Here is a 27,941-nt window from a genome sequence, read left to right as displayed (position 1 = left end):
AAAATGTTAAAGTATAATGTAATTACACTGTAATATCCCACACACTGCTTATAAATGTACTTTCATTGAGTATCTCAAAATGCTAACACTTTATATTGCATACTTATGATGTACAACCTAAATTAATGTTAGAAAAGGCAAGAAATTAAGTTGCTGATATTTCCATTCTTTATCTTTGTTAATATGTACATGTTTTATTTTTGAACTGAGACATCTGCTGTTCTTCGCTAGGAGTTATTTTCTATAAAATATTTACTACTATAAAGAAATCCCAATGACCCTCTGCAAACTATAATGCCCCAGGTAATGAGACAATAGCCCCAAATGAGAATCAGTTTAATCAATTCAAGCATTAGAGTAGAACAAAGGTTAATAACCACCAATTAGAAAGGAAATGCAAACATAACATCATAATCGAAAAGAAAATAAATAAATAGCAAAGAGAACAAAGAGAAGAATGGGAGGACTACTATGAGCTGCTCCCCCACCCCCAATTATTTAGAATTCAGCCTGAACTAGCTCAGTAAAAATAAAGGCAATAAAGCATCATGCCAAAACTTGCATAATCCAACCTTACTGATAAAAAAATTTTTTTAATCTTTTAATCAACAATCTGATTTGCAAACACGAGGTAATGCCCAATTTTGGTAAGAATGTGGAGAATTATTCATATATTGATTAATGGTGATCAAATCAATAAACTGGTAATACATTTCTGATCATTATGAATATCAGCAATACAGAATATGCAAATCTGACTCAGCAATCCCACTTCTAAGAATTTATCCATTTCTTTGTTCTTAGTTTTCAAACATTATTTTTGCCTTTGTAATTGCAATATAATAATGTAGGGGCTTCCCTGGTGGCGCAGTGGTTGAGAATCTGCCTGCCAATGCAGGGGACACGGGTTCGAGCCCTGGTCTGGGAAGATCCCACATGCCGCGGAGCAACTGGGCCCGTGAGCCACAATTACTGAGCCTGCGCGTCTGGAGCCTGTGCTCCGCAACAAGAGAGGCCGCGATGGTGAGAGGCCCGCGCACCGCGATGAAGAGTGGCCCCCGCTTGCCGCAACTAGAGAAAGCCCTCGCACAGAAATGAAGACCCAACACAGCCATAAATAAATAAATAAATAAAAATTTTTAAAAAATATATATTCAAAGCATTATTAAAAGTCAAGAAACTCATCTAAGGTAACCCTTGAATTGTTCTCAAGGAACATTACAAAAATTGCTTCAAAAACATTAGCTCAAGTTGTATTTCTAATTTTAGGAATTACAGACCACCCCCCGCCCCAATCCTGATTTGATGATAGCTCTGGAGTAGGGAGCCAGGCATCTGTTTTTATACCAAAGGTTGAGAACCCAAGACTGTATGAGAGCTCTTCTATTGAGTTAGGAGGGTGAGCAGTTAAGAGGGCAAAAGTTCTCCAAAATTCAGTTCAAACTGATGAACTCTTCAGTGCAAAAAAATCCCCTCTTCAATTACACTTTCAACTTTTGGAAATAAATCATGACATCGCATAAGAATTACAGGTATGAATCTCTTTGAGGAGATACCAATAAGAGGTAACAAGGTCATCGATAACTAATGCCATAAATAAACTAACACTATACGAAGCAAAAATACAGCCCTTCCATAGACATATATTGACTATTACAGCAAAATCATGCAAGTCAAACCATTCCTCGTGAAAATATTAACTCAAAGAATAAGAAATATTTTATCTAGAGAAAGGACTATTAAGTTATTTCAAATATATATATATTTAAATATCTCAAATGCAAATATTGACTCTAGATTAATTTCTTCCATATTTTATCTCACTGAGACCTCTAAGCCTTTGACAAATTTTCTCCCCATTTGTTACCCCACTTTCTAGCTCTACTCCCTTCGTGACTTTACGTAAAGGCCCCCCCCATCCCTCAAAAACCTCATGGAACTACTATTCATCTGCATTCTTGTTTTGCTGCACCTGTCCCACAAATCTCCAACAGCGAGTTACTATAAAACTCTACCTTCCCTGCTCTATTTTTCCCTGCTGCTGAGCCCTGCTGAAAAAAAATTATACAAACATGCATTCATTTTATGCAACTTCATTTGTGATCTCAAAGCCATCCATTAATCCTTTACCCTGTCTTTTGTCATGCCCTTTCCTTCTCCCTCTAGCATAAACTTTCAATCCTTTCTTTCTGCCTTACACCACACATGCAGTCTTGCTTTGAATTTGGTGATGGAGAAGGGAGAGACTGAGGCCAGCAGGAAGGGATTCCCATAATTTCCAAGTCTTCCTAGAAGTTTGTAATAGTCTTGCCCACCCTTCCCTTCAATGTGAAGAAAGATGAAATGTCCGTCTCTTTCCCATCAAGTCAATTCCCTCAAATGTGTCCTCCCTTTTCTCTCACCCAGCATTATTCTTAACTTACAGTAATTTTATACTCTTTCCACATCTTTGATCTTTCCTGGTTTCGCAAAGAAAAAGTGTTAAAGCCTCTATTATATTTTGTCACTTTTAACACCCTCCCTTAACCATGCAAATCCTTGTTGCTGCATTCTCTCCTCCCCTTCAAAGACTTCAAAAGCACAGTGTAATTTTAACATTAAACATTTTATTCTTTAACCTACTTCATCTGTTCTTACCGTTTGACCTTAACGTATCCTGGGGGATCCTAATTGTCAAATGTTATTGGACCCCTTCTGCATCAGGACACTACTAACCACTCCCTCATTCTTAAAATTCTCTCCTCCCTTGTTTAGCTTGATATCCTCTCTTAGATTTTTCTCCTGACAGTTCATTCTCAGCCATAATTTTACAAGCCAGCCTTTCATCACCATTATAATTCCTCAGGATTCTGGTTTTCTGCGTTCTTCTCAGTAAACTTTCTCCCTTGACTACCTATCTAAATCCTATCTTTATGTCAGAGACTGCAGCTGTAACTTCTACCTTTTCCCCCTTTGGTGTCAGAGAAATATGTATCTTCAGTCTAATTCTCAAAGGTGTTTCACATCCTCCTCCTCATGCCTCTGCTCCCAAAACATCTCCTGCATTCTCAGTGTATAATCTAGTCATCCAAGCCAACACCCTGAGTCATCCTAGATTCCTCCCCCTCACTTCACACCCACTTCCAATCAACTATTAACTTTACCTCCTAAGGTGCTCTTAAAATCCTATCTCTCATCTACACCACTAAAAATGTCATGCTAACTCTTTAGAAAGGCCTTTCATAATTTAGTTACCAAGTCCCAATCATGACTCCCCATTTTAATTCTCTTGTTTTATGTATTTATTGTCTGTCTCAACAAAAATATAAGTTTAATAAGAACAGAGACCTTATCTTCCTTATTCGCCGCTGATTTTCTGTCTGGGCCAGTGAAGTGAGTACCAAAATTCTGAATGAACTTATCAGTGAACTGGTCTCACTGCTCCAGTCCAATCCCCATCATTCACACTGCTTTAAAAAGAGAAGTACCTGAAATTTAAAGTGATTCAATGGCTTCCCACCACTTCTCTAAGTTCAAGTTCTTCAGGGTAACACAGTGGGGTTTTTTGTACTTGTTTCCCTCAAACTTTATGGTCTGATAATACTGAAATGCAATACTTGAAATGCTTGAAGCAAAATTTTCTCTGTGCCTCTGTAATTGCCTCACATGCTCCTCCCCTCCTCCTTCATCTGCCTGACTAAAATTCTGCCTACCTTTTAAAATCTTGTTAAAGTTATCATAGCCCCTTCACACACACCCCACAGGGAATAAAAAGCCACTGTAATTATTTGTTTTCATCTTACTTCCTTATAAGACACTGAACTCAGAATACTACAAAAAAAATTTTTTTTAAAGACTGAACTCTTAAGTTTTCTTTGTAGCTTTGTCATATAATAACAGTCTGAGACATAAATAGGTCAGGAAAAGGTATGATGAACAAAACTTCACATAGGGAAGAAGAAACACTAATTAAAAGCATAAGAGGTACTTTGTCCTAAACTGTCACATACTCTCATTTCATGCAACAATGCTGTAAAGTAATAACAACATAATAATGGACAACACTTACAAAGCACTATGTACCAGGATTTATTATAAATATTTTACATGTATTAACTCATTTAATTCTCTCAACAGTCTTATGAGTATATATATTATCCATTTTATAGAGAAAACTTGAGACAGCATCATAAAAGGAATGAAAATTGGTGCATTTTATTTTGTATACCATTCAACTTAAGGGTGCTGTATCACTAAGAAAAGAAACAGATAGTTTTGATAAGTGAACATAGTTTTGATAAGTGAACAACATAACCTATCCTTTAAAAAAATTAAAGGACTTAGAGTGAAGGGCTAAGTCTAAATTAAATAGTACCATTTCATTATCTACACTCCCTCAATCCAACTAAAATAAAAATTCTTTTAAGATCTCTGTGGTTAAGCAATAGAATTACCTTTCTCTTTCTCCCTCTTCTGGCAGCTTTTGGAGTGGTTATGTCAACTGCTTTAGTCACATCCTTAAAAAAAAAAAAAAAAATACACAACAGATGAAATTGATAATTATGCCATGACTGAAAGAAAATTTCTTAAATTAAAAATCACAAGCACATTTCACTAAAAGTACTACGGAAACTTGTTTTGCTTCTCTGACCTTTGAAATTATAAACATTAAAAGTCTTAACATTAATTCATTATAAAGTGGAAGTAATCACCAGTATCTTCACCTAAAAAAAAATGCTTTCCTCTGTCTGATCAAATATAGAAGTCACACTTGCTCGTACACTGGGAGGTTTGTCTGTTTAAATTTACAAAACACTCTTTCTACAGTAAAATCCTCAGTTTTAGGACTGTGAATGTTAAGAGGTGGTCGGGACTCTGGAGATCAAGTAACAACTTCATGAAGCCTAGAAAGGCTAAATGAGTATCCCCACTCAGATAATCAAATACAGAGCTGGAAATCAATCTAGGTTTTTAAAAATTCGGTTCAATATCCTTTCCCGTACATCCATCCAACAATACCTCACTTTAAAAATATTCCTAACAAACAGTAAGCGACTCTCCTAGTTGTACCTCATATTTTGCACAGCAAACTAACTTCAAATAAAAATATCCATGCATCTTAAAGATGCAAAAATTATTTTACAATACCATATTTAATATTTACACAAGGAAATAAGCCTTTAATATTTTCCCATTCATTACTCAACTACTTTAAAGATTACTTTCTACTGTGCCACAATCAACTCATTTTACAATTCTTCCTTTCAACAAAATGGGTTTAGAATGCAAGAGAAATTAAACACACCTCGTTGCTGGCTTTTTCTTCATGGTCAGTATCTTCCTTTGAAACACTAGTTTCTTTTTCTTCAACTTCAACATCAGATGACGCATTTGATTGTTTAGTTGATGCCTATGAACAATCAAGTCTATTAGTTTCACAAAATAATATTTTACGCCAACTTTAAAATTTTGTACCCATGAAAAAATCAAGGCCTGTTTGTAAGAAAGCTAGAAAAGTACCCTCATTTCTGTTGCACAGGATACTTTTAATATACACAATTTTGAAAAGTTTTAAATGCTACTATTTTATTTAGGAAAGTCTTACATGGAACTATATTCCTGCAATTGATGCATACAGTCTCAGCAGATAAAATGGTGAGGCAGAAATTAAAAGTACAATTACAAAGAATACCATTCTGATGTTCTAAGCGGAAAATGCCCAACAAGATACAACGTAAGGTGATTTAGAGGAGCACAGACCTACACCGTATTCAACTACTGAAATATTCTTAGATAAAGAAGCTAATCTATGTACTCTAAGACGAACAGCCTTAACAAAGGATATATATCACAACTTTAAGGACTCTTATTGATCTATATCTCAAACTTAGTTTATTTAAAATGCAGATTCCTGAGACCTAAACTTAAGTGATTCTGATTTAACAGACACTGAGTGGGAGAGTCCAGTAATCATTAAATTTTAAAAGTACCCCCATATGAGAGATACTTAAGCATGTAACCTAGGGTCCCTAGATTTTCATAAAACCAACCAAAACGATGAATACCAGAGGCAACACAGCATACATTGGGAGGTGAGCGTAAAGCTCCCAATCTACAAGATGAAGGGACTGTAATCCAAACTGTGCACCTTTCTAGCTATTTCCTTTGGCAAGTCTTTAAACTGTAAACCCATTTCCTTTTCTGTAAAAAAAAAAAGGCAATGCTGATAACCCACAAATTATAAAGGTATATAAAAAATGTGCCCAAAATTACTTGTAGCACGATAGAAATATTTATAAATTATGATGGCCAATTTTTTTTTTGTTGTTTCTTTTGTATAGGCTTGGGCATCAACGCTTGTACCAAACCACAGCAATGTGCCACTGGGGATGTCTGGGCTGGGAACACAGAGTACATCACACCACCATAATCATGTGATTATTCTCCAAAACTGAGTAAATAATACTAAACTAAATTTTATGTAATATGACGCACCTGTTGACTTGAAAATTTCACTTTCGGATTGTTATCTATCTCCCATAAACCTTCATTAAAGCCTTTTCGTTTATTTGGTTTGCCGTACTTTTCCTTATTTTCTGAGTAAGGAAATATGTCCTTTGGGCCTAAAAAAGCACTAAAAAAGGAGGGGGGGGGAAATGTGAGTGTAAAGCAATCTCAAATATAAGTGATTAAATAGCACTACTCTATGAACGCAATTATCAAAAATTCTTAATCTAAAACGCATTAAAAATCATAAATTAAAGGTAGCCACAAATAATATCTAATTCCAAATGCTTTTATTAAATTCAGTCACAAACTCATAGATCCATAATCCTAATTTTAAAAACACACACAAATTGCACAACAATGTCAATGTACTGAATGCCACTAAACTGCACACTTGAAAATGGTTAAAATGGTAAATTTTGCTATAATAATTTTACAAATTTTACTATAAAAATGCATAAAAATGAAAAAAAGAAATGTCACAAGACTGCATTAATCTATACATTTAAATGCATTCTAAATACTGTTTTACTACAAAGTAGTTTGGAATATTATACAACTCATAAAACATTGTCAATAAGGTATATTATATGTATGTTTTAATATTTGTATATACTAGATTTTTAGAATAAAATAAGTATGTTAAGACTTCTGCTTTATTCAGTGAGGGAATCAGATGTTATAACTGGTTTGTTCATTCATATATATATACACACACACACACATATATATTACAGTCAATTCTTGTATTCATGGTAATTATATTCTATAATGTCACCATGAACACTGAATTAAGGAATACTGTACCACTGCTCCAGGGTAAATACAGGGTAGGTTCCTCTGGTCACAACAGTTTTGTCAACCAATCAGTACATAACATTGTTTTATGTGTGTTTCTGTTTAAAGACACCTATTTAATATACACTGGTAATTCATTAACACTGAACTCACAGCCAACAGCTTACGTAACACGTATTTTCTCCATAAGGCACAGCACAGGCTTCTTGCACTTAGGAACACTAAATGGCACTTCAGCACTACATTTGGGTGCTATTATAAACGGCAAAATGACCAAGAAAAAGCACAAAAATACAAAAGCCATGGCACTACACAGACTGCAAAAAGGACACTTGTTTACAATATGAGAGCTGAAACAAGGTAAAGCATGGCCTTGGTTCAGCCTCAGCTAGGAATGTGTGCATCAAGTTACTCAAATTTTTTGCCATTTCACACACAGACATGACCGTGAAGGCGCCACAGGTATTGATTTGGGATTATAAATACATTTTAGTGAGCAGGCAAATTAATAAATATGTAACCTGTGAATGATGACAACTATTTTTTTGTGTGTATATATACATATATATTTAGATATAATCCCCAGAACAGCCCCATTATATATCTCCCCTATGTCAGTCGGTTCTGTAGAAGTCTGTCAATCCTATAAATTTAGATGCAGAGAATTTATCAGTTTTTTGCTATAATGGTTGATATATATGTATTCTCCAAAGCAAGAGGAAAATCAAATTACTACTCATTTCCTCTAAAATATGCTACAATTTAAGATTATTAATTACTAATTATCTATCACAAATTCCGTATCTGCTGAAATTCTTTAAGAATTAGGGACCTAATGACTATAGCTCACATTCCAGTTTAGAATATTTTAAAAGGCTTTAAGATAAAATTTCAATAAAAAAGAGACTTAGGGCTCTACTTAAATATAATCAAATGCATATAAAAAGTCAGCTTTATTATTTAAATTCTGCAATTTATAAATACTCAAAGTATCCATGTATTTTAACTGCACATCAGTTAAGGCACACTTAAATCATCATTATCTCATTTGATCTAGAAATTCAGACTTTTACTAGGCATCATTCATTCCTACCCATAATCTAAAATTAGAAAATTTAACACATTTAGTTAAAACAGTAAAGCAATTCCTCCTGCATAATCAGCTTCAAATTCCAAGTAGATGACTCGAGTTAAAAACACCATCAAAAATAAAACATACTTCTAGTTAGAACAAAGCAATCCTCTCTCCTAAAACCCCGTAACTCATAAGGCTAAAGATGACAAGGGACATTATCAACAGGTTTGAAAGCTGGGAAGACTAAGAAAGTTGGATACTAAACAGCAATATAGAAGAAAGTGAGACGGTACCCTAATTTAGAGTTCAAAATCCCCAAAGGGTTCAAAACTGGTGGCATCAGGAACTTGAAGAAGTGGAAGGGACCTTAAATATTTAACAAAATTGCAGAAAAATGTCTTAAAACCTCAAACATGGGGCATTTTTAGATATGATTCTAAACCAAAAAGCTATTCAAAAAACTGATTCTACCATGATGTTATTTATCATATAAAGGTTTGACAGTTCAATTTATATAGATTATTTTTCTTTCCCCAAAATAGGCAGTCCTCACTTTGTATGACAATGAGAGAACACAAAAATGACTGTGCAAGGCAATCTTATTGAACAATGGGAAAAATTACAATTGTTCCAAAACCTTCAAAAATTGTCAAAACACTAAATGCACTATTACTGACAGTGTGTAAGGAAATTTTGAATATAGTAAAACTAATACTAATTATTTAGTACACTGTAATTTAAAACATTAGAAACATTGAGATTAAAGTGTTTCATGTCTTTGTAAAAAACTTAAGAATAGTTTGAACAGTGCTTGCCCCTTCTGATCATATAACTTATGACATGGAGTAAGCATATTTTCTATGCCTAAGGCAATGTGTCATACTCCTTTCTAAATCTGATCAGTTTCTAACATTTTGTCTTTTGTACTTTCAATGTTATGGCATATCTTTAATGCTTTTTGTTGGCGTCACTTCCTCTGAGACATCTTCATCCTGTTTATTACAACCACTTTCCTCATTTATGTTGATAAGCTTGCCTTCCCTAAGCTGCTCTGGCTGTGTACCTAGTCTCCCCATATACAGCACATCTACATTCACAAGGTTATTATTCACAAGGCTATTTATTCTATAACTGCATTTACATTCAATTCAAATTTCACTTCTGGCATTATCAGTTTCTTTGCTGGCCGATTCCCCATCTTGTTTTTTCTTTAAATGTAACCTGGGTGGGTGTATCATTGAAAGACAAAGAGGCAACAACACTACTACACTTTGTGCTATCTATGCTTGAATTGAGAAACAGATGCACACTGACCAATCACCAAAAAACTACAAAAAAAGTGACATGCTATGCATCTGTTATTTACATCTTGATTTGTGGACTGAAGAACTAGCAACAAATTTTGTAGTCTACACAATTACAGTTAATATTCCAGAGTAAGTGAAATTTGAAACATTGTTGCGGGGACTGGGGCTGTTTACCTAAACCATGGTAACCAAAATTTAAACATACTAGAACTATGCAAAGCTAAGGAATGCCTGTATCCTTCTCTTCTCTTCATGCTTTGACTTTAAATTCTACTTTTATCAGACAGCAATGGTCCCATTCTTGCTTTCTTTGTGACATTATATTGTTACTTGGCAGTGACTTGTTTGAGCCTTGTCTCAGAAAATAAGACACAGGTAGTCTAATAGGATTAATCCAGTCAAAAGGTCTTAATAGAGAATTCTATTCACATAGTGTAGTCACTTATATTTGGTCTTATTCATACCACCTTGATTTACATATACATTTTTATTACACTTGGTTAAACTTTATTCTTAATTTTGCAGAATAGGTTTTAAAAAACTTCTCTCCCTCCTCCTCCTCCGGTCAGGTTTTCAAGCACTACTTTCTATTATTTTACTATTATGTTCATATTATAAGTCATACTTAAATTTACATGTTTATCAATATACCAAAAATTAAATAACTATGCCTTTCCAACTGAGAGAAGACCTTTGCAAATCTAAATAATTCATGTTATATATAGATGGTTAAAAAAATATTCACACATGAAAAGATGCTGAGTGTCATTGGCTATCAGTGAAATGTAAATCAAAACCAGAATAAGATATACTACGTTCACACCCAATAGGATAGTTGTAATAAAAAAGACAATAACAAGTCTTGGAAAAGATATAGAGAAATTAGAATCCTCACACATAGCTGACAGAAATATAAAATGGTTCATAGCTGATTTGAAAAGTCTTGCAGGGACTTCCCTGGTGGTCCAGTGGCTAAGACTCCACACTCCCAATGCAGGGGGCCTGGGTTTGATCCTTGGTCAGGGAACTAGATCCCACATGCCACAACTAAAGATCCCACGTGCCGCAACTAAGAGCTAGCACAGCCAACAACAACAACAACAAAAAAGCCTGGCAATTCCTCAAAAGATTAAACACAAAGTTACCATGTGATCCAGGAATTCCACTCCTACAGAAAAGACATGTCCACACAAAAACTTGCTCACAAATGTTCATAGCAGCATTATTTATAACTGTCCAAAGTAGAAACAACCCAAATATCAACTGATGAACGGATAAATATAGACCAATACAATGGAATATCTGGCAATACTGTAAAGACAAAGTACATGCTACAAAATATAGATGAACCTTGAAAACATTATGCTAAGTTAAAAAAAAAAAAAAGTCATTAGAGACCTCATATTGTATACTTCAATTTATATGAAATGCTCAGAACAGGCAAAGTGATTAGTGGTTCCCTGTGGCAAGACAGGAGGGAGAAAGGAGAAATGCAAAGTATCTGCTAATGCGTACAGGGTCTGTTTTTGGGGTGATAAAGATGTTCTAAAACTGTGCTAAGGTCTACACTACTCTCCAGATATACTAAGATCTACTGAATTGTACGTTTTAACTGGATTAATTGTTCGGGATATGAATTACATCTCAATAAAGCTGTTAAAATATTTTTCAGTGAATACCACATCCCATCAAAGAAAACAAAAATGATCCAGAATTTTATCAACTACAGATAGCCACTGTTTTCACCCACTTGTTTGTTGCATATATACAGATATAAACATGTAATTTTAATGGATATGATACATACTCATCCATAAATACTTTCTCAAATTATAATGAACATCTTTTCACGTCAACAATTACTTAACAGCTAAATACTATTTCACTGAATAGCTATCCCAAAATTAATCTATTGTTGGACCATTTTCTATATCAAATTTTCTATTATAAAATGCAGCTATAGTAAATAATGTATTGCTCAATCTTTTCACATATCTTCCTAATAAAGTCTAAGTAGAACTGTTGGCTCAAATGATATGCTCAAGACTACGGAGCTCCTTAATGAGACTCAAAAAACTATGGTGGATGAAAAAAAAATCCTCCCATGTTGTCTCCCCAAAAAAAGAAATGACTAATTAAGGGACCCGATGGAGATGTTAGCTAATGCTATGGTGGCAGGTAATCATATTGCAATATATAAATGTATCAAATCATGGTGGTAATATTGCAATATATAAATGTATCAAAATCAACACACCTTAAACTTATACAATATATATCAATTACATTTCAATTTAAAAGAAGAAAAAGAAAACACATACACATACAAAGAATCCTCCCCAGGGATGCAATCCCACAGGTTTGGAGCACAGGGCTCAGATTAGTTGTTAAACAGCCAGTGCTAGTCCCCAAGGGCACAACCTTATGCGGCTGTGGCTCTGATTCATTCTTCAAAGCGTTCCATTTTTAAATGACATATAAATCTCAAAGAAAATATGCTAAAACAGTAACAGGTTTAGGGGTTGTTTCTAAAAAATAGTAGTAAAAATGACTGTTTCCTTTGTAGAGAACTCTTTTAACGTTTTTAAAATTTTTACAATGAAAAGATATACATTAATTCAAAGTACATTACCCACCAAATTCCAGAGCTGAAAGGGACACTTAGGGATCACCAAGATCCTCCTTTTAAAGATTAGAAAACTGAAGGCCAGAAAGATTAACTGACGCAGGCAAGGTTATCTAGCTATTAAACAGCATAGCCTCCACTCTGTACAATGTTCCCTTAAAAAGGTTTCAGGGTTTCCTTTAACCACTGTAATATAGTCTTTGAAATAGCTACTAATAAAATATTGATGTTATATCCCTATACGTATGAACTCATTTCAAATACCAATGTCAAAGCCCACAAGGATCAAAGCTCATGTAAAATGTCCTAAGAAAATAGCAAATCATTAACTAGAGTACTAATGTTATAATTCTGAAGCAACTTAAAGCCTGCAAGTGTATTTCTTACGTGGCATATGCCTGAAGACCGTTAAGTGTGTTCCTGTGTATCCCAATTTTCACAGAATGTAAGTAAACAGAAAAGCAGTTCTCTCTCTAAAGTCACTTTTTGGAAACAATGTACATACCCACGAGAACATACACATATATGTCTCACAAAAACTCAGTTATCACACACCTAGAACCTTTCCTTTAAAGCAAACCAGAGTTGCATATAAAAAATGGGATGCGAATGCTTATCAGAGCTGAAGACATGAAGCTCAAAACTCATTTAACTGTTGCCAAGTCATATTATAATACAGAAACGTCTACCTTTTAAAACATTGATTCTAACTTGCTGCTTCATTTCCCTATTATTATTAAACCACAAAATAGGAAACATACTGTTTTAAACTAGATTTTATTATAACAGCACGCACTATTTTATAATAGAAGATGATGCAACAGACAATAGATACATCTACTATGTGCCATGAACCTGACAGTATAGAGATGAAAAAACAGTTCCTCTCATTATATAAGGCTCATGAGAAACCGTACAAGCCCCTCACCAACACATACAGCTATGTCTGTAGTACAGAAACTGTATAGAAAAACTAGTGTAGAAGAAAATAAAATCCTATCCTTATGATTCATTTCTTTATTCCTTTCTTGTGGACAGGTTATACAAAAAACTGACCAACAAGCAGTACCTCCCCATTCACCTTCATTCCTAAAACTGTACATTAGGCAGGTTTTGAAACAGCCTGTGATGGATATTTTTAAGGTTCCTAGAACTGTGCATCTAACATCTTTGAATTAAGACAAGAGCAGTAAGGAGATAAAAGTGGCAAAAACACCGTCTTCATTTAAAATTTTCTGACTTTAGAGAAATAAACAGACCTTAGATGAGAGTATTCCCTCAATTAGCAATGGTAATTAGCCAGCAAAACTCAAACTGCACTGCAAACAATAAACACAAGTATTAGTCATGAAAAAATAATATGCAACATTACCTTTAACTATTCATAGCTGACATATACTTAGTGTTTAATACATGCCAAGCACTGTTCTAAGCATCTTTAATGTAGTATCTTGTTTGCACCTCAAATTCTGAGGTCGAGTATTTTATTATTCCCATTTTACAAGTAAGGAAGAGAAGGACACAAGGCTAGGTAACCTGCCCAAGGTCATATAGCAGATAAATGGCAGGATTCAAAGACAGCCTTACGATCAGTTGTCTTAAAAACTATAAAAATGCTAGCTAATGGACAGCAAATTCATAATCCATAAATGATTTTATCTAGGTCATAGAGCTATCAATCTCTCACCAAACATTTATTTAACAGCTACTATGGGCCAGGCACTTAAGCAAATGATGACAAACAAGATAGACAAGGTCCCTGCTCTCCAAACTTTTCACTTGTGGGTGAAGGAAAAGAAAAAAATTTCAGTCATCAGTGCAGTGGAGAAAAAGCATAAAAAGGAAGATTTGAGCTAAGATCGAAATGACTGAAAATCTGAAGGCATACCTTTCCCAACAAAGAGAAAACAGTCAAGAAGGACTTGAGACAAGATGAAATTATTTGTGTAACAGTGAAAACATGTGATGAGGTTGGAAAGGTAAACACAGACTAGTTCATATAGGGTCTCATAAATAGCATTTGTCGACAAAACTTGGGAGTTTTGTTTGTAATAAGGCAGCCATTGAAGGGTTTTGGACAGAGAAATGACATGGTCTGACTGGAATATCAAGTTCACTTTGACTATACATGAAGAGTGAAAACTGAGACCAAGATAGGATTAGGGGGCTTCCCTGGTGGCGCAGTGGTTAAGAATCCGCCTGCCAACGCAGGGGACACGGGTTCGAGCGCTGGTCCGGGAAGATCCCACATGCCACGGAGCAACAAAGCCCGTGCACCACAACTACTGAGCCTGTGCTCTAGAGCCCACGAGCCACAACTACTGAAGCCCGCACACCACAACTACTGAAGCCTGCGCACCTAGAGCCCGTGCTCCGCAACGAGAGAAGCCCATGCACCACAATGAAGAGTAGCCCCCACTCGCCGCAACTAGAGAAAGCCCAAGCACAGCAACGCAGCCAAAAATAAATAAATAAATAAATTTATTTTAAAAAAAAAGATAGGAGTAGGACACTATTTCTAAAACTAACTGCAGCATGAACTTAAGTGGTAGTAGAGGAGATGGAAAAAAGTAGATCAGAATGCACATTAAAGGAAAAGAACAAGACTTGCTGACTGACTAGATGTGGGGAGGAACGGAAAAGACAGTAATAGGAAATCAAGGATAACACCACAATTTTTGCCTCCAGCAAAGCACTGCATCCTTGTCAGTCTCATTTACTAAGAATTTGTTTTGAATATATTAGTTTTAAGATACCTAGTGGACCATCATGTTTGGTATACATAAGGGCTCACTGTTATCTAATATTCAAAACTTGGCTGGATGAATTTACTGTGAAAGGTATAAAACACTATGAAAAGTCAGATGGTTGCAAGTCAGGAAATGAATGCAATTACAAAACGATTCTGCTCCAAATTAACAATAAAAAAATCTTAATCTATAAATAAGTTATGAATAAGTACAGTTTTCTATGTATGTATTTTCTTTTTTTTTTTTTAACTTTTAGGTTTATTTATTTATTTATGGCTGTGTCGGGTCTTCGTTTCTGTGCGGGGGCTTTCTCTAGTTGCGGCAAGTGGGGGCCACTCTTCATCGCGGTGCGCAGGCCTCTCATTATCGCGGCCTCTCTTGTTGCGGAGCACAGGCTCCAGACGCGCAGGGTCAGTAATTGTGGCTCACGGGCCTAGTTGCTCCGCGGCATGTGGGATCTTCCCAAACCAGGGCTCGAACCCGTGTCCCCTGCATTGGCAGGCAGATTCTCAACCACTGCGCCACCAGGGAAGCCCAGTAGAGTTTTCTAAATTGCCATTTCTTCTTCTATGTTCTTCCTTTCCCATCTCCCTAACTACAGGCTATTAGAATAAACTCCCATTTATACAAATTCCAAATTGAAAGGTTCACATAACTGCCCCCCCAACTTTTGAGGTGGGGGGAAAGGCAAATAATCAGTGAGATCTAGTTTCTAAAAATCAACCTTAAATACCAAAAAGTTAAGTCACCAAACCAATAGATACAACAGCACTGTCTTTCCAAAGGTAATGGTATACTTATGAGATCACTAAGGCACAAAAATTACAAGTGCATTTTGAAGTGAAAATTTATTATCATTAGCTTAATTTTTTTTTTTAATTTATTTATTTTTTATTTTTGGCTGCACTGGGTCTCTGTTGCTGCACCCGGCTTTTCTCTAGTTGAGGCGAGCGGGGGCTACTCTTTGCTGCGGTGCACTGGCTTCTCATTGCGGTGGCCTCCCTTGTTGCGGAGCGCCGGCTCTAGATCGCAGGGTCAGTAGTTGTGGCACATGGACTTAGTTGTTCCGTGGCATGTGGGATCTTCCCAGACCAGGGCTCAAACCCATGTCCCCTGCATTGGCAGGTGGATTCTTAACCACTGTGCCACCAGGGAAGCCCCATTAGCTTAATTTTAAAGTTATACTTTAATTTCCTGAATATATTCTAATTCTTGAATATTAGTAATTCACTGTCTTCATTAACCACTTAATACCACTGTTTTGTTATTAACCAAACAACGCTTACGAAAATTTAATTATTTGGTGTAGTCTGTTCTGACTTACAATTCACAGATATTTACAACATAAAAATTGTCATTTTTAAATGTTGGGGAAGGGATGATCATTCTTCTAAATTTAGCATAAAAATTAACTATGTGTTCTATGGTACTATAAACATACATAAAAATTCTAGGGAATATCTACTCACTTTACTCTGATAAAGTGTTCCCAAACTTCACAGGCACCAGAAGTATCTGGAAGGCTAGTTAGAACAGACTGCTGGGCCCCACACCTCAGCTTCTGGTTCAAGTGAGGTCCAAGAATTTGCATGCCTACTATCTGAAGTTCCCATGTGCTGTTCCCATGTGGGGTGCAGCTTGACCTGGTACCACACTTTGAAAACCCCTACTCAAATAGGGAGTACACAGTTTTTCATTAAAAGATACCTTTCCCTATTAAATTTATGGAAGAGTTTTAAACAGTAGATTATCCCAGAGAATCAGAAACTCATCATTTTTTTACAAATTAAATTTTTATATTCAGAGGATATACCTGGATCCAACTCAAAGTAATTACGGTGAAGGCCAATACAATTCTGGACTCAAAACTGTACCTTAAAGCAGATAATTACGTGGCATTGTATGATATCGTTAATATGAAATGTCCAGAATTGGCAAAAATAGACAGACAGTAAACTAGTAGGTATCCTGGGCTGGAGGGGGAGGGAATGAAGAGTGACTGCTAATGGTTATGGAAATAAATATACTAAAATCCACTGAATTATACAATTTAACAAGTGAACTTTATGATGTAAATCACATATTAATAAAACTATTTCTTAAAATTATGTGAAAGTTCATATAGTAGCTAAGCAACATTAAACCAAATGTTGCCACTGTACACACTCTAAGGAATACATAATTCTAATTAGAGTATCACCAGTTTTGTTTCACCTGATCCCAGGTAAACAAGTCTACTTTACCAAAATTATTGCACATTCTAAACTTAAAGTTCAAAATCAGTGAGGTTATATACAACTTGTAAGGCTATTAAAATCGAGGCACAAAGCATATTATTTTTCAAAACTAATGATAGCCCCTGGAGTAATCCTCTGCACCCAGAAATAACAATTCAATATTCTATTGCAAATTTTTTTTTTTTTTTTTTTGCAATTTTTGAAAAATTAACTTGCTTCACCAAATCAGTTCTCTGCCCACAAATCCACCAGGGGCAGCAGAGCAGTAACAGTGGCTCTCAGGACCATATAAATACACACAGAAGGAACTATCCAGATTTCTTCTCACCTTTCCCACAATATATACCGTTTGTGTGGCTAAAATCAAAGCCTAAAATAGGGTGCCAGGTTAGCACTAATTATACTAAATATGAATACTGAATGCCTTGTTAAAACTTCCCTTACATATTTTCATCCATCAGTTATTCTTCTGATTGATGAGAGGATCAATGTACATCTTTCTTTTATGATTAAGGACATCCATTTCAATAAAAGTTAAACCTACAGTGTCTAATTTTTCTACCATAAAAATAAAATTTAAAAGGAAACTTGAAGACTTTTTTCCAAGTTCAAAGATGATTTTAATGTCTCCTGTTACTTTATTATTTTCTCTCTGAATTAATCTCTACTTGTTTTTCGTTATATGCCCAATGAACCTGCTAAATTAACTCTGATTTGCTTTTAGAGCTAAAAGGACTTACGTCTCATGAGTTCCAAAAAAGAAAATGGGTAGTTTGTTTGTGGGTGGTTTTACAGCTCCATCAGGAACTTCATCTACCTAAAAAAAGATCAGAAAAATTAAAATCTTTTAAATCATACGCACCTAAACACATCAGAATAAACTGAAAACAAGACATCCCAAAGGGATCTGCTATAAAATGGACCAGTTCTACAGGTCCACAATCCCTTACCTCCAGTTCTGAAACCCAAGAAGCTCTGAAAACCAATATTTCTCTCAAAACTCATTTGGTAGCAAAACCTGGATTGACACTGAAGCTATTCCATCATTTCTTTTATCCACCTAGCATTTCTACTGATGCTTCTCCACAGAAATATCGTGTTAGATTACCATGTGCCATCCCAGACCCTACTAGGAGCAAGATATATGGCATATGTACCATCATTACTTTCTAAAATCCCGAAGTTCTGAATTTTTAAACACATCTGGCCCTAAGAATTCCAGACAAGGGAGTCTGAACCTATTCAAAAATTTTAAATGCTATTTCCGCAGGGAGGCTATCCAAATATAGGAGACATTAACAAGTTTAAAACAGTATTTCTCCATGTCTGAAACACATATTCTGAAAAGATCTTAGACCTACACGGCTGAATCACATGAGGTTACCTGTTCCTTTTTCATTTCTCTTTTAATACTTTAATACTTCTAATTAAGTAAGGAAGAAAGTATCAGGTACTGTTATGTCTAACACATCTGTAATACTTAATACTTTCGCTTACCAGAGTTAAGGCCATCAGGCAGTAGTATTTAGCCAGAATTTAACATTTCTACTTCATTATTTATTTATTTAAACTTCATAATAACATTTCTATTTCAAAACTTTCATAATTTCAAAGACACCTTAATTTAAAAAATCAGCTGACTATTAAGAAGGGTACAGACCACCAGCAGACCTATGATGCTCCACATGCATTATCGTGTTTAAGAAAAGACCATGAGGGTGATGTTGGCAATCTGAAGGTTTCAGACATCAATAAGAATCGTTAGCACCCAACACCCTTGGGAACTTAACTTCCCCACCTATATGAAGATTATACTGTCTTTTCAACTTTGTGACAAGTTGTTAAATTGTGAAAATCCTTAGAGGCCTTAAGATAAGGGATATATTTGTCACCTCAGCTCATATGCTTTCTGCCAGCAAACAGCTTTAAAAGTTTATGCAAATGTATAGCACCTAAAGAGTTTAATAAATGCTAGGCAATTTTTTTAAGTTGACTTTAAAAACAATTACTACTGGTACAGGATTACAAGAATGTGCAAGACTTAAAAAGTAATGAAGCCTGGGATACACAGAAAACTTTAAAATCAAAACTGGAACAATGATTGTCACCTTCACAGCTGAGACCTTAAATACATATTTAAACTCTCTAAAGCAAAGACTTAGAATTCATAAGACTGGAGGGAAGATAGAAAAAGGAACATAATTCTTAGACACAGACAATATCAAAACTAAATTCAACTGCTTCTAAGAAAAAAAGGGGAAAAGGAAAGAGACTAAAATTTCCCATTTTAATCCAAATTAAATTGTTAAATATAGAATTTATTAAAGAAAGAAAGAAAATACTCTGGCCCTCCTAAGGCTACTCTATTTTGCTTTTATTAGCATTCTTAGTCACCTAACAGACTGAAGCATGTGGGGAGGATGATTTAGAAGAAGAGCAGATAATTTTTAAAACATTTTCATTTGGTTTTTAACTGCACTGTCGCATCGAAATCTGAATAAAGATGTACCCCATATGCTCGGATTTTATAACACCTCAAAATAAATGATGCTAAAACCACAAAAAAGTATTTTGCAGGGGCCTTAAACCTGCTGTTTCCCTATGCTCTCTACTTAAACATGAAATAGTGTTTTTTAGCGTATGATTTATGTACTAAGAATTAGGGGGGTGTGTAATAAGGAAATTCAGTTTGTATCTACTGCTCTGCAAAAGCTTACAAACTACCTGGAGGTCAAAGAATGCACATAAGAGTTAAAAGGTTATCACAAAGGAAACAAAGTGTCAAATACACAGACGAATTATGATTAAGGATTTTTTCAATAAGACACCACTGAAAAGGTAGACTTAATAGACCAGGGGAAAAAAATCTTTCCAGGCTGGGGAAGGAAACCAGTAAACCTGAGTCTGTAAAGAGCTGGATGGGAAAAATTAAGAAACAGTGAATATTTTATACTTGGATAGCACTCAGCAACTCACTCCATGATTCTCTGTAACCAATGGTTATTTTTCCTCCCAACTGACATAATTAAAACTACAGGATTTAATTATCTTTAAGAAATACAGTCCTCAAAGAAGAGTAAATTAGTGGAAATGACAACTTTAGAATATCTCATGTTTATATTTAAGAAGGACCTTGAGCTTACTAATCTAATTGAGCTCAACATTTGCTAGGTTCTATCACTACCTTAGAACCTGAGTCCTACCATAACCTAAAAGATCTTTTTCTGAAAATGGTACTTAGATATTTTAGACAGTCTCAATTCCTAAATGTTACAAAAAACCCTCAGTCCTTAATCACCTCTCTGCACTACATGTGAACCCAGGAATCTGGGTCTACTCCTTTTGCCTGTGGGAAACAATCAAAGAGGTAAAACAACTTCTTCAAGGTCATAAGGCAAACTTCACCAATAAAAACGTGAAAATAAACTTTCTAGACGTTCCGTGATACTACCTTATTGTAAAATTTTCAAGAATATCCAGTCCTATGTCTTATTAAACAAGTCAATCCAGAAGGTCTCATCAACCATAAAACAGGAAAGAATACCTATGTTAATTTAATCACGTGGAACTCTTTGACACCCAACAGTCTGCATAGATTTCACTGGTATTTTGCATTTTACTCAAAGTTAAGAAAATGTCTATGTTTCCTTAATTTTTAAACACAAAATCCATACTTGATTATTTTCACCTACTACAATGGAACACTAATGGCATCACCTTGAAATATTTCGTATTAAGAAAACCTGCCGAAGTCTGTCAAAAACAAACCATAGGAAAATACCTAAGTATGTAGAAACACCTGAATTTTTAAATTACATGGAAGATTAGTGGGCAGAAAACTAAAATAAAAGGTCAGGTTACAAATGAGACTAAGTGAAAGCGAGGGGGAGAAAGGACACGAGAAAAAAAAATTAAGAGAAAAGGGTATAGGAAGTAGGCCTCTGAGGAAGGTAGCACCGCTAAACGCGAAGGCTAAAAATCACTTACTCGAGCTGGCCAATGAGGATAACCTTTCATCTTGGCGAAGATGAGGTCCCCAGGTTTGAAATCGCGAGTCATGTTTCGGGGGCGAGGCCGGGGGTCCGAGCACAGGGAGGAGGTGTGGCGGTGCGGACTGCGAGGGGATGCGGGAGGGCGGACGGCAGCCGAGGCGCCCGCGGCGGCGGGAGGGGGAGGATGCCTCGGGGTGTCCCGACGCGCCTGCGAGGGAGAGCATGGAGGAAGGTTAAAGCTCAGAAACCCGAAGGGAGGGGCCGTAAGGGAGGGACGGGGGAAGGGGAGGAGGAGGGGGAGGGGGTGGGGAAGGGGAGGGGGGTGGGAGAGTGAGGGGAGAGCCGCCTCCCGCTCCTCCCGCGCGAGTGCGCGGCCTCCGCAGCCCGAGAGCTAGCCCTCCAGGCTTCGCCAGGTCTACCGCTCGACGACCGAAAAGACGCCACCACCTGAGGCAGAGATGCTTCTCAGCCCCGAATTCCCCTTTCTCCCACCCCATCTTTTCTCTGGCTTTTTTCCCCGAAGCTTAAGCCCCAGGAGGGTGGGGGGTCGGGGGGGAGAAAAAGATGGCAAAAGGCAGGGGAACGTTCCCCTCCCATCCACACACGGCCTCTCCCCCAGCATTCTTCCCTACGGTCTCAGCCCCGGGCCGAACCTCTGCTCCCGGGCGGGCCGTGGCCACTTCCCCGCTACAGCCAGGAGTGAGGCCACCGAGGGGGGGCGGGGCGAGTCCCCGCCGCCCGCTCACCTGCCGGGGCCGCGGGCGCTGAGGCTGCGGTGGCGGGCCGGCCGCCTCTGCCCGCGTCCACGCAAGCCACCTGCGCCACCAGCTGCCGCAGAGGCGTCTCAACGGCTCCGAATAGCAACCGCCGCCGCCGCTGCCGCCGCCGTCGCTGCGCTGCTCCCGCGCGGCTCCCGCTCGGCGCCCGCTAGCACTGGGACGGGACCAACTGCTAGCCGACGGAGGGGGGATAACGCAACACCCGCCGAAGGTATGTGGCTTCCAAACGGGACTTCAGGAGACCCTAGATCCCCAAGTTCGCTTTTTCCTAACAGGTGCAGCCTGATGGAGAGAGAGAAGAGTGAGAAGGAAAAAGGAGGGGGCGCAAACAGCTTGGCCCGTTGTGGCTCCCCCCTGCGGTTTGCGGAGTGGTCGGGCCCGGCCCGCCCCTGCTGGCTGCTCTGCGTGTGTGTATTTGTATGTGTACTGTATGTAAAAGGCGGGGAGGGAGGAAACGATTGTTGTGGACGGGGTTTGGGGGCGGGTATACGGGCCTCCAGCCCTTGGCTGTGTGTTGGAGAGAACCTGGCAGCCTAAGCTGCATGTTCTTGCATCGTTTCCCAGGGTGGAGAGGTTTTTAATGCTGCACTTGCGCGGTTTGCACCATCCAAAAAAGAACTGTACAAAACCCCATAGATGAAATCGGAGCATGAGGCGGTTGCACGGGTGTGCAGCTTGTAGGCCTCTTAAACCTTGCTGAAGGGGCCCTGCAGTCTCCTTTTCCTTGAAACTGTAATATGAGAAAGCCCCATTTATTTTCTTTTAAATTTAAAGCACCAAGAGCTATTAAGAAATATGCAGTCCTAACGAATGCAAAACGTGCAGTATAGAAAACAATGATAGGAAAGCATAAGCCTTTTCGATAGGATGTGGGTTTGGGCCCATACTGTATTTTAAATGCATCTAAATTTTATTTCCCTAGTAGAATGGTAGCTGGTAGGTAGTACAGTGTAAAGTGCTGCTATACCTCAAATGTTTATCTCTCAAAATACTCTTCAAGGGATTTCTAAAATTATTTTTTTTATCCTGTAGCCAGTACCTTTTTTAATGTGTTGGTAGTTATTACTAGCCTTCTGATGTGAATTGATACTTTAATATTTTTACTGTACCAGAATTACATCACCAGAATTGTCTTATTTAACCATTAACGTTCACCCAGGTTCCCAATAAATGTAGCAAAGAAAGCATTTTGAAAAGTAACAAAAGCTGATCTTAAATTGTGTTTCATCCTTCACTGAGTCCCCTCCCAAAGTACCTACTGTGTGTCAAGCACTCTTAGGTGCTAGGGATACAACCATGAACAGCAAGCACAGACACTTCCCATTTAAAACTGAACAAAAATATGAAAAAAGCAAAAAATAAATAAATAAATAATAGTACGTAGCTCATACTCCTTTAAACGAACGACTCACAAATAAATCAAGCAAAGCTTAACATTAAGTAGGTAAAAATTGAGAATTTTTTGAAAGAGATACACATAGGCCTTTAAAAAGAATAAAAGAAGACATTCCCAATGCAAAACGTCTTGCAAGGAGACTGACTCATACCTCAGCAATACGCAGAGGGTTCCAAGTGCTGCAAAAAGAAATTGACTAGCAAGCGAGAGGGAAGGGTTGGAGAAATGTCTTGAAGCTTTTCATCGTGAATTTGAGTTTGATACAATGTATACTAGAGAGCTACTATAGGTTGCTGAGCAGCAAAGGTAAAGATGATTCTTTAAAAAGTTATTCTTGCTTGCTACAAAGTAGATGACAGTAGAAAGAGGCTGGAGATTACTGTTGTACTCCTTAAGTGACTGGTTTCTGGATGAGACTGTTGACTATGAAAAGGGGAAGGAAGGGCACAGCTAAGTACACAAAGGAATAATTGTCAGTTAGTCATAAATAGTGCACAGGAAAAAGTGGAGAAAGATGTATTGAAGAAAATTCCAAGCACTGAGTAGGAGAGACTAAGGCATCATCCAGCAACCATTTCTTGTGTACCTCCTTTGTTCTAAACCCAGTAAGGCTTTGCAACTCCAAGTGTGGTCCAGGGGCTTCACCTGGGAGCTTGTTAGAAGAAACGCAGCCCCTTCCCAGACCTGCTAAATCAGAATCTGCATTTTAACAAGATCCCCAGATGATTCTTATGCATATTCAAGTTTGAGAAACTACTGCTGTACGAGATACTACAGACCATAGGAACTCAAAATCAAGTAGGGAAGACAGATATATATTAATAGATAAATTATAATTAATATTAAAAGATAACTTTTTATTAGTGCTTAATGATGGTACCAACAAGTAAAATTATTGGGAGTGGGGAGGTCCTCAGAAAAGGAATGGAAATAGAGGGAAAATGAAAAAGCATTGATGTTTTAGTGTTAGTATTTTAAAAGAAAGAAAGAAAGAAAGTACAAACTTAGCTCTTGCTATCTTTAAGTTTTGGCAGTTTCTATTTTTGATAGTCTGTAGACAATGGGCGATACCCTTTAAACAATAAGTCAAAGCAAAACAGGTGGTAGTTTAAGCCTCTAGAGAACAAAAGCCCAGGATCCCTGGGAGCAGCAGTTGCAGAGCGGAGGGGGAGGGGAGGGGAGAGGGAGGCGCGAGTGTTGGGCTCATCAGAGCCCCTTGGAGAGCTTTTCAGAACTACTGTGAGCTTGTGCTCTTCTCCAGCCAAGCTCCATGCACCCCTCCCCCACAGTCAGCCTTCTTAGTGGGGATGCCAGGAAAAGTATAGCAAGATAGAGATTAGAGGAGCAATGAAGGGAGTTGTAAGGAGAAAATACAATTTCCAAAACAACGGAAGCAAGGGGGAGGGGGAAAGGAGATCTAAGTGAATTGAGGGAGGAGCTTGACTTACAGTCTCTCATTTAATCCAGGTGTTACTATCCCCATTTTACAAATGAGAAAACAGGCTCACAGAATTTGAGCAACTTGCCCCAAATCATAACATCTACTCAAGTGGCCAAGGCAACGGTCCCCCCAGTCTGTTCTCAAGTCCCCGCCTTTGTGTGATCCCACACCGCCTCTAGGTGGAGCAGGGGGCCAGCAGCACTGTGTAATTAGAAAAAGATGCTGGAAGTAAAAGCAGCCCAGCACTCTTCCACCTTCTGTCTTTGCACTTGAAAGTATTCCCAGCTTCGAATTTCCTGACAGCCTCCCTCTGCCCCACCCCATTCGCAGCTTGTCCCTACCACCAGACCATTCTGTTTAACTCCTTCTAGTCCTGGAGGGCTCAACCCAAAAATCTCCTCCCGAAAGACTTCTGACCTCATCTCACTGTGACGTAATTTCTTAATTACAATCTTTCTGACTAGTCTTTAAACTACTTAGAAGAAGGGACTATCTTAGTGATCAGTGCCTGGCATTCGCAGGCACTCGATAAAATTTGTCTCAATAAATATTTATTAAATAAATGAGAGGAAGGGGCAGGTGAAAAACTCTGACAGGGTCTCCCTTATCCTTTAAGCTGAGAAAGCAGATACGAAGACACTTGAGGGTACTTAATTTGTTTTGACTTTGTGAATTTTTCATGTGCTTAAAGGCTAACCCTTTAAAAGCACTGACATTTCTCATTGACTACAAATACATTCATTCTAACCATTTTAATGGAAATCATTCTAAGTAAGAGTTGATACTTATCCCCCAAATTTAGCAATGAGAATCCCTTCCTTCACATCTTTTACATATAATGTGCATAATTCCCCACACTAATACACAGTATTAGTAACACAACTTAAACTTATTGGTATGAGCAGCAATTACTGAACTGTTGGGGTTTTTTTTAACATCTTTATTGGAGTATAATTGCTTTACAATGTTGTGTTAGTTTCTGCTGTATAACAAAGTGAATCAGCTATATGTATACATATATCCCCATATCCCCTCCCTCTTGCGTCTCCCTCCCACCCTCCCTATCCCACCCCTCTAGGTGGTCACAAAGCACTGAGCTGATCACCCCGTGTGATGCAGCTGCTTCCCACTAGCTATCTATTTTACATTTGGTAGTGTATATATGTCCATGCTACTCTCTCACTTTGTCCCAGCTTACACTTCCCCCTGCCCATATCCTCAAGTTCATCCTCTACATCTGCGTCTGTATTCCTGTCCTGCCCCTAGGTTCGTCAGAGCCATTTTTTCTTTTCTTTTTTTTAGATTCCATGTATATGTGTTAGCATACGGTATTTGTTTTTCTCTTTCTGACTTACTTCACTCTGTATGACAGACTCTAGGTCCATCCACCTCACTACAAATAACTCAATTTTGTTTCTTTTTATGGCTGAGTAATATTCCATTGTATATATGTGCCACATCTTTATCCATTCATCTGTCGATGGACACTTAGGTTGCTTCCATGTCCTGGCTATTGTAAATAGTGCAATGAACATTGTGGTACATGACTCTTTTTGAATTGTGGTTTTCTCAGGGTATATGCCCAGTAGTGGGATTGCTGGGTCATATGGTATGAACTGTTTCCTTACATGTGATACTTTAAGCCTTGTGGTGGGGAAGTTAGCAAGAATATGGGGAAGACAAAGAACATTAATCAAAGAGCTAGTTCAGTTAGAGATGTCATAAATCTGGTCTAAGCCTAGCTTTCTCTGGAAGTCAAAAGTACTTGGAACTTTGGTCCTTAAGAGGGGCAAAACTAAGATGTACTAGTTTGTGAGGTAGTGCCTAGATTTATCAATGAGGAGAGTCATTCTCAGACACAAGGGATAAGAGAAGCATCAATGAGTCTGGATGGTCATTAGAAAAGCTGGAAAGAATTTTGTCATCTCATTCCATTATATACATGGAATCATACAGTACGTAACCTTTTCAGATGGGCTTTTTCCACTCATCTTAATGTTTTTGAAATCCATCCAAAACATTGTTCCATGTATCAGTGGTGCATTGCTTTTTATATCTGAGTAGATTCCATGGTATAGATGTACAGTTTTTTTTAGACATTCACCTATTAAAAGATATTTTGGTTGTTTCCAGATAGTTGCCATTACAAATAAAACTGTTATGAACATGCGTGTGTAGTTTTTACGTAGGTATAAGTTTTAATTCCTCTGGGATACATGCCCAGGAGTGCAATTACTGGGTCATAGGTAGTTGCATACTTAGTTTTTTGGGTTTTTAAAAATATTTATTTATTTATTTATGTTATTTATTTGGCTGCACCAGGTCTTAGTTGCGGCACATGGGATCTTTAGTTGCGGCATGCAGGATCTAGTTCCCTGACCAGGGATAGAACGGGGACCCCCTGCATTGGGAGCACGGAGTCTTAACCACTGTACCACCAGGGAAGTCTCTATACTTAGTTTTTTAAGAAACTGTTTTCCAGGGTGGCTATATCATTTTATATTCCCACCAATAATGAATGTATAAGAGATCTAGTTTTTTCACACCTTTACCACCATTTGGAATTGTCACTATTTTTTCTTTTCACTGTTCTAATAGGTCAATGGTCTTAATTTCCACTTCTCTAATAATTAGTGATATTAAGCATCTTTTCATGTGCTTATTTACCATCTGTGTTATCTCTTTGGTGAAATGTCTCTTCATGTCCTTTGCCCATTTTTTAAGTGGATTGTTTTTTCACTGTTGAATTTCGAGCATTCTTTATATATTCCAGATAAGAATCCTTTGTCAGATGTGATTTGCAAATATTTTCTTCCAGTCAATAGCTTGTCTTTTCAACTTTACCAGATCTTTCACCAACTAAGAGTTGTTAATTTTGATTTATCAATTTTTTATTTATCAATTTTTTTTCTTTTGTGGATGATGCTTTTGTTGTCATGTCTTTACCAAGCCTTAGGTTCCCAAGATTTTTCTCCTGTGTTTTCTTGTAAAAGTTTTATAAGTTAACATCTTATATTTAAATCTATGATCCATTTGAGTTAATTTTTGGGTAAG

General features: G+C 37.4%; 1 protein-coding gene across 6 annotated transcripts in view; it reads right to left on the bottom strand.

Moving 5' to 3' along the window:
- Positions 1-27,941, bottom strand: part of PSIP1 (PC4 and SRSF1 interacting protein 1) — a 73,325-nt gene that overhangs the window by 15,394 nt on the left and 29,990 nt on the right. For 2 of the 6 annotated variants that reach the window (XM_082401675.1, XM_082401673.1), the window contains exons 1-6: positions 21,925-22,302; positions 21,267-21,479; positions 18,020-18,096; positions 6,475-6,613; positions 5,285-5,389; positions 4,434-4,496 (exon numbers count right to left, since the gene is read on the bottom strand). In XM_082401675.1, the coding sequence (XP_082257801.1) occupies positions 4,434-4,496; positions 5,285-5,389; positions 6,475-6,613; positions 18,020-18,096; positions 21,267-21,338 (456 nt within the window). In that variant the 5' untranslated portion in view covers positions 21,339-21,479; positions 21,925-22,302. Of the gene's footprint in view, positions 1-4,433; positions 4,497-5,284; positions 5,390-6,474; positions 6,614-18,019; positions 18,097-21,266; positions 21,480-21,924; positions 22,333-27,941 lie in introns of those variants that run through there. The other 4 variants (XM_082401671.1, XM_082401674.1, XM_082401672.1 and 1 more) reach the window with 4 other exon arrangements.

This window comes from Balaenoptera borealis, assembly GCF_965194805.1.
Source record: "Balaenoptera borealis genome assembly, chromosome: 8".
Classification (NCBI taxonomy): Eukaryota; Metazoa; Chordata; class Mammalia; order Artiodactyla; family Balaenopteridae; genus Balaenoptera; species Balaenoptera borealis.
The sequence above is the reverse complement of the archived record's forward strand: the minus strand, read 5'-3'. Positions and strand labels throughout refer to the sequence as shown.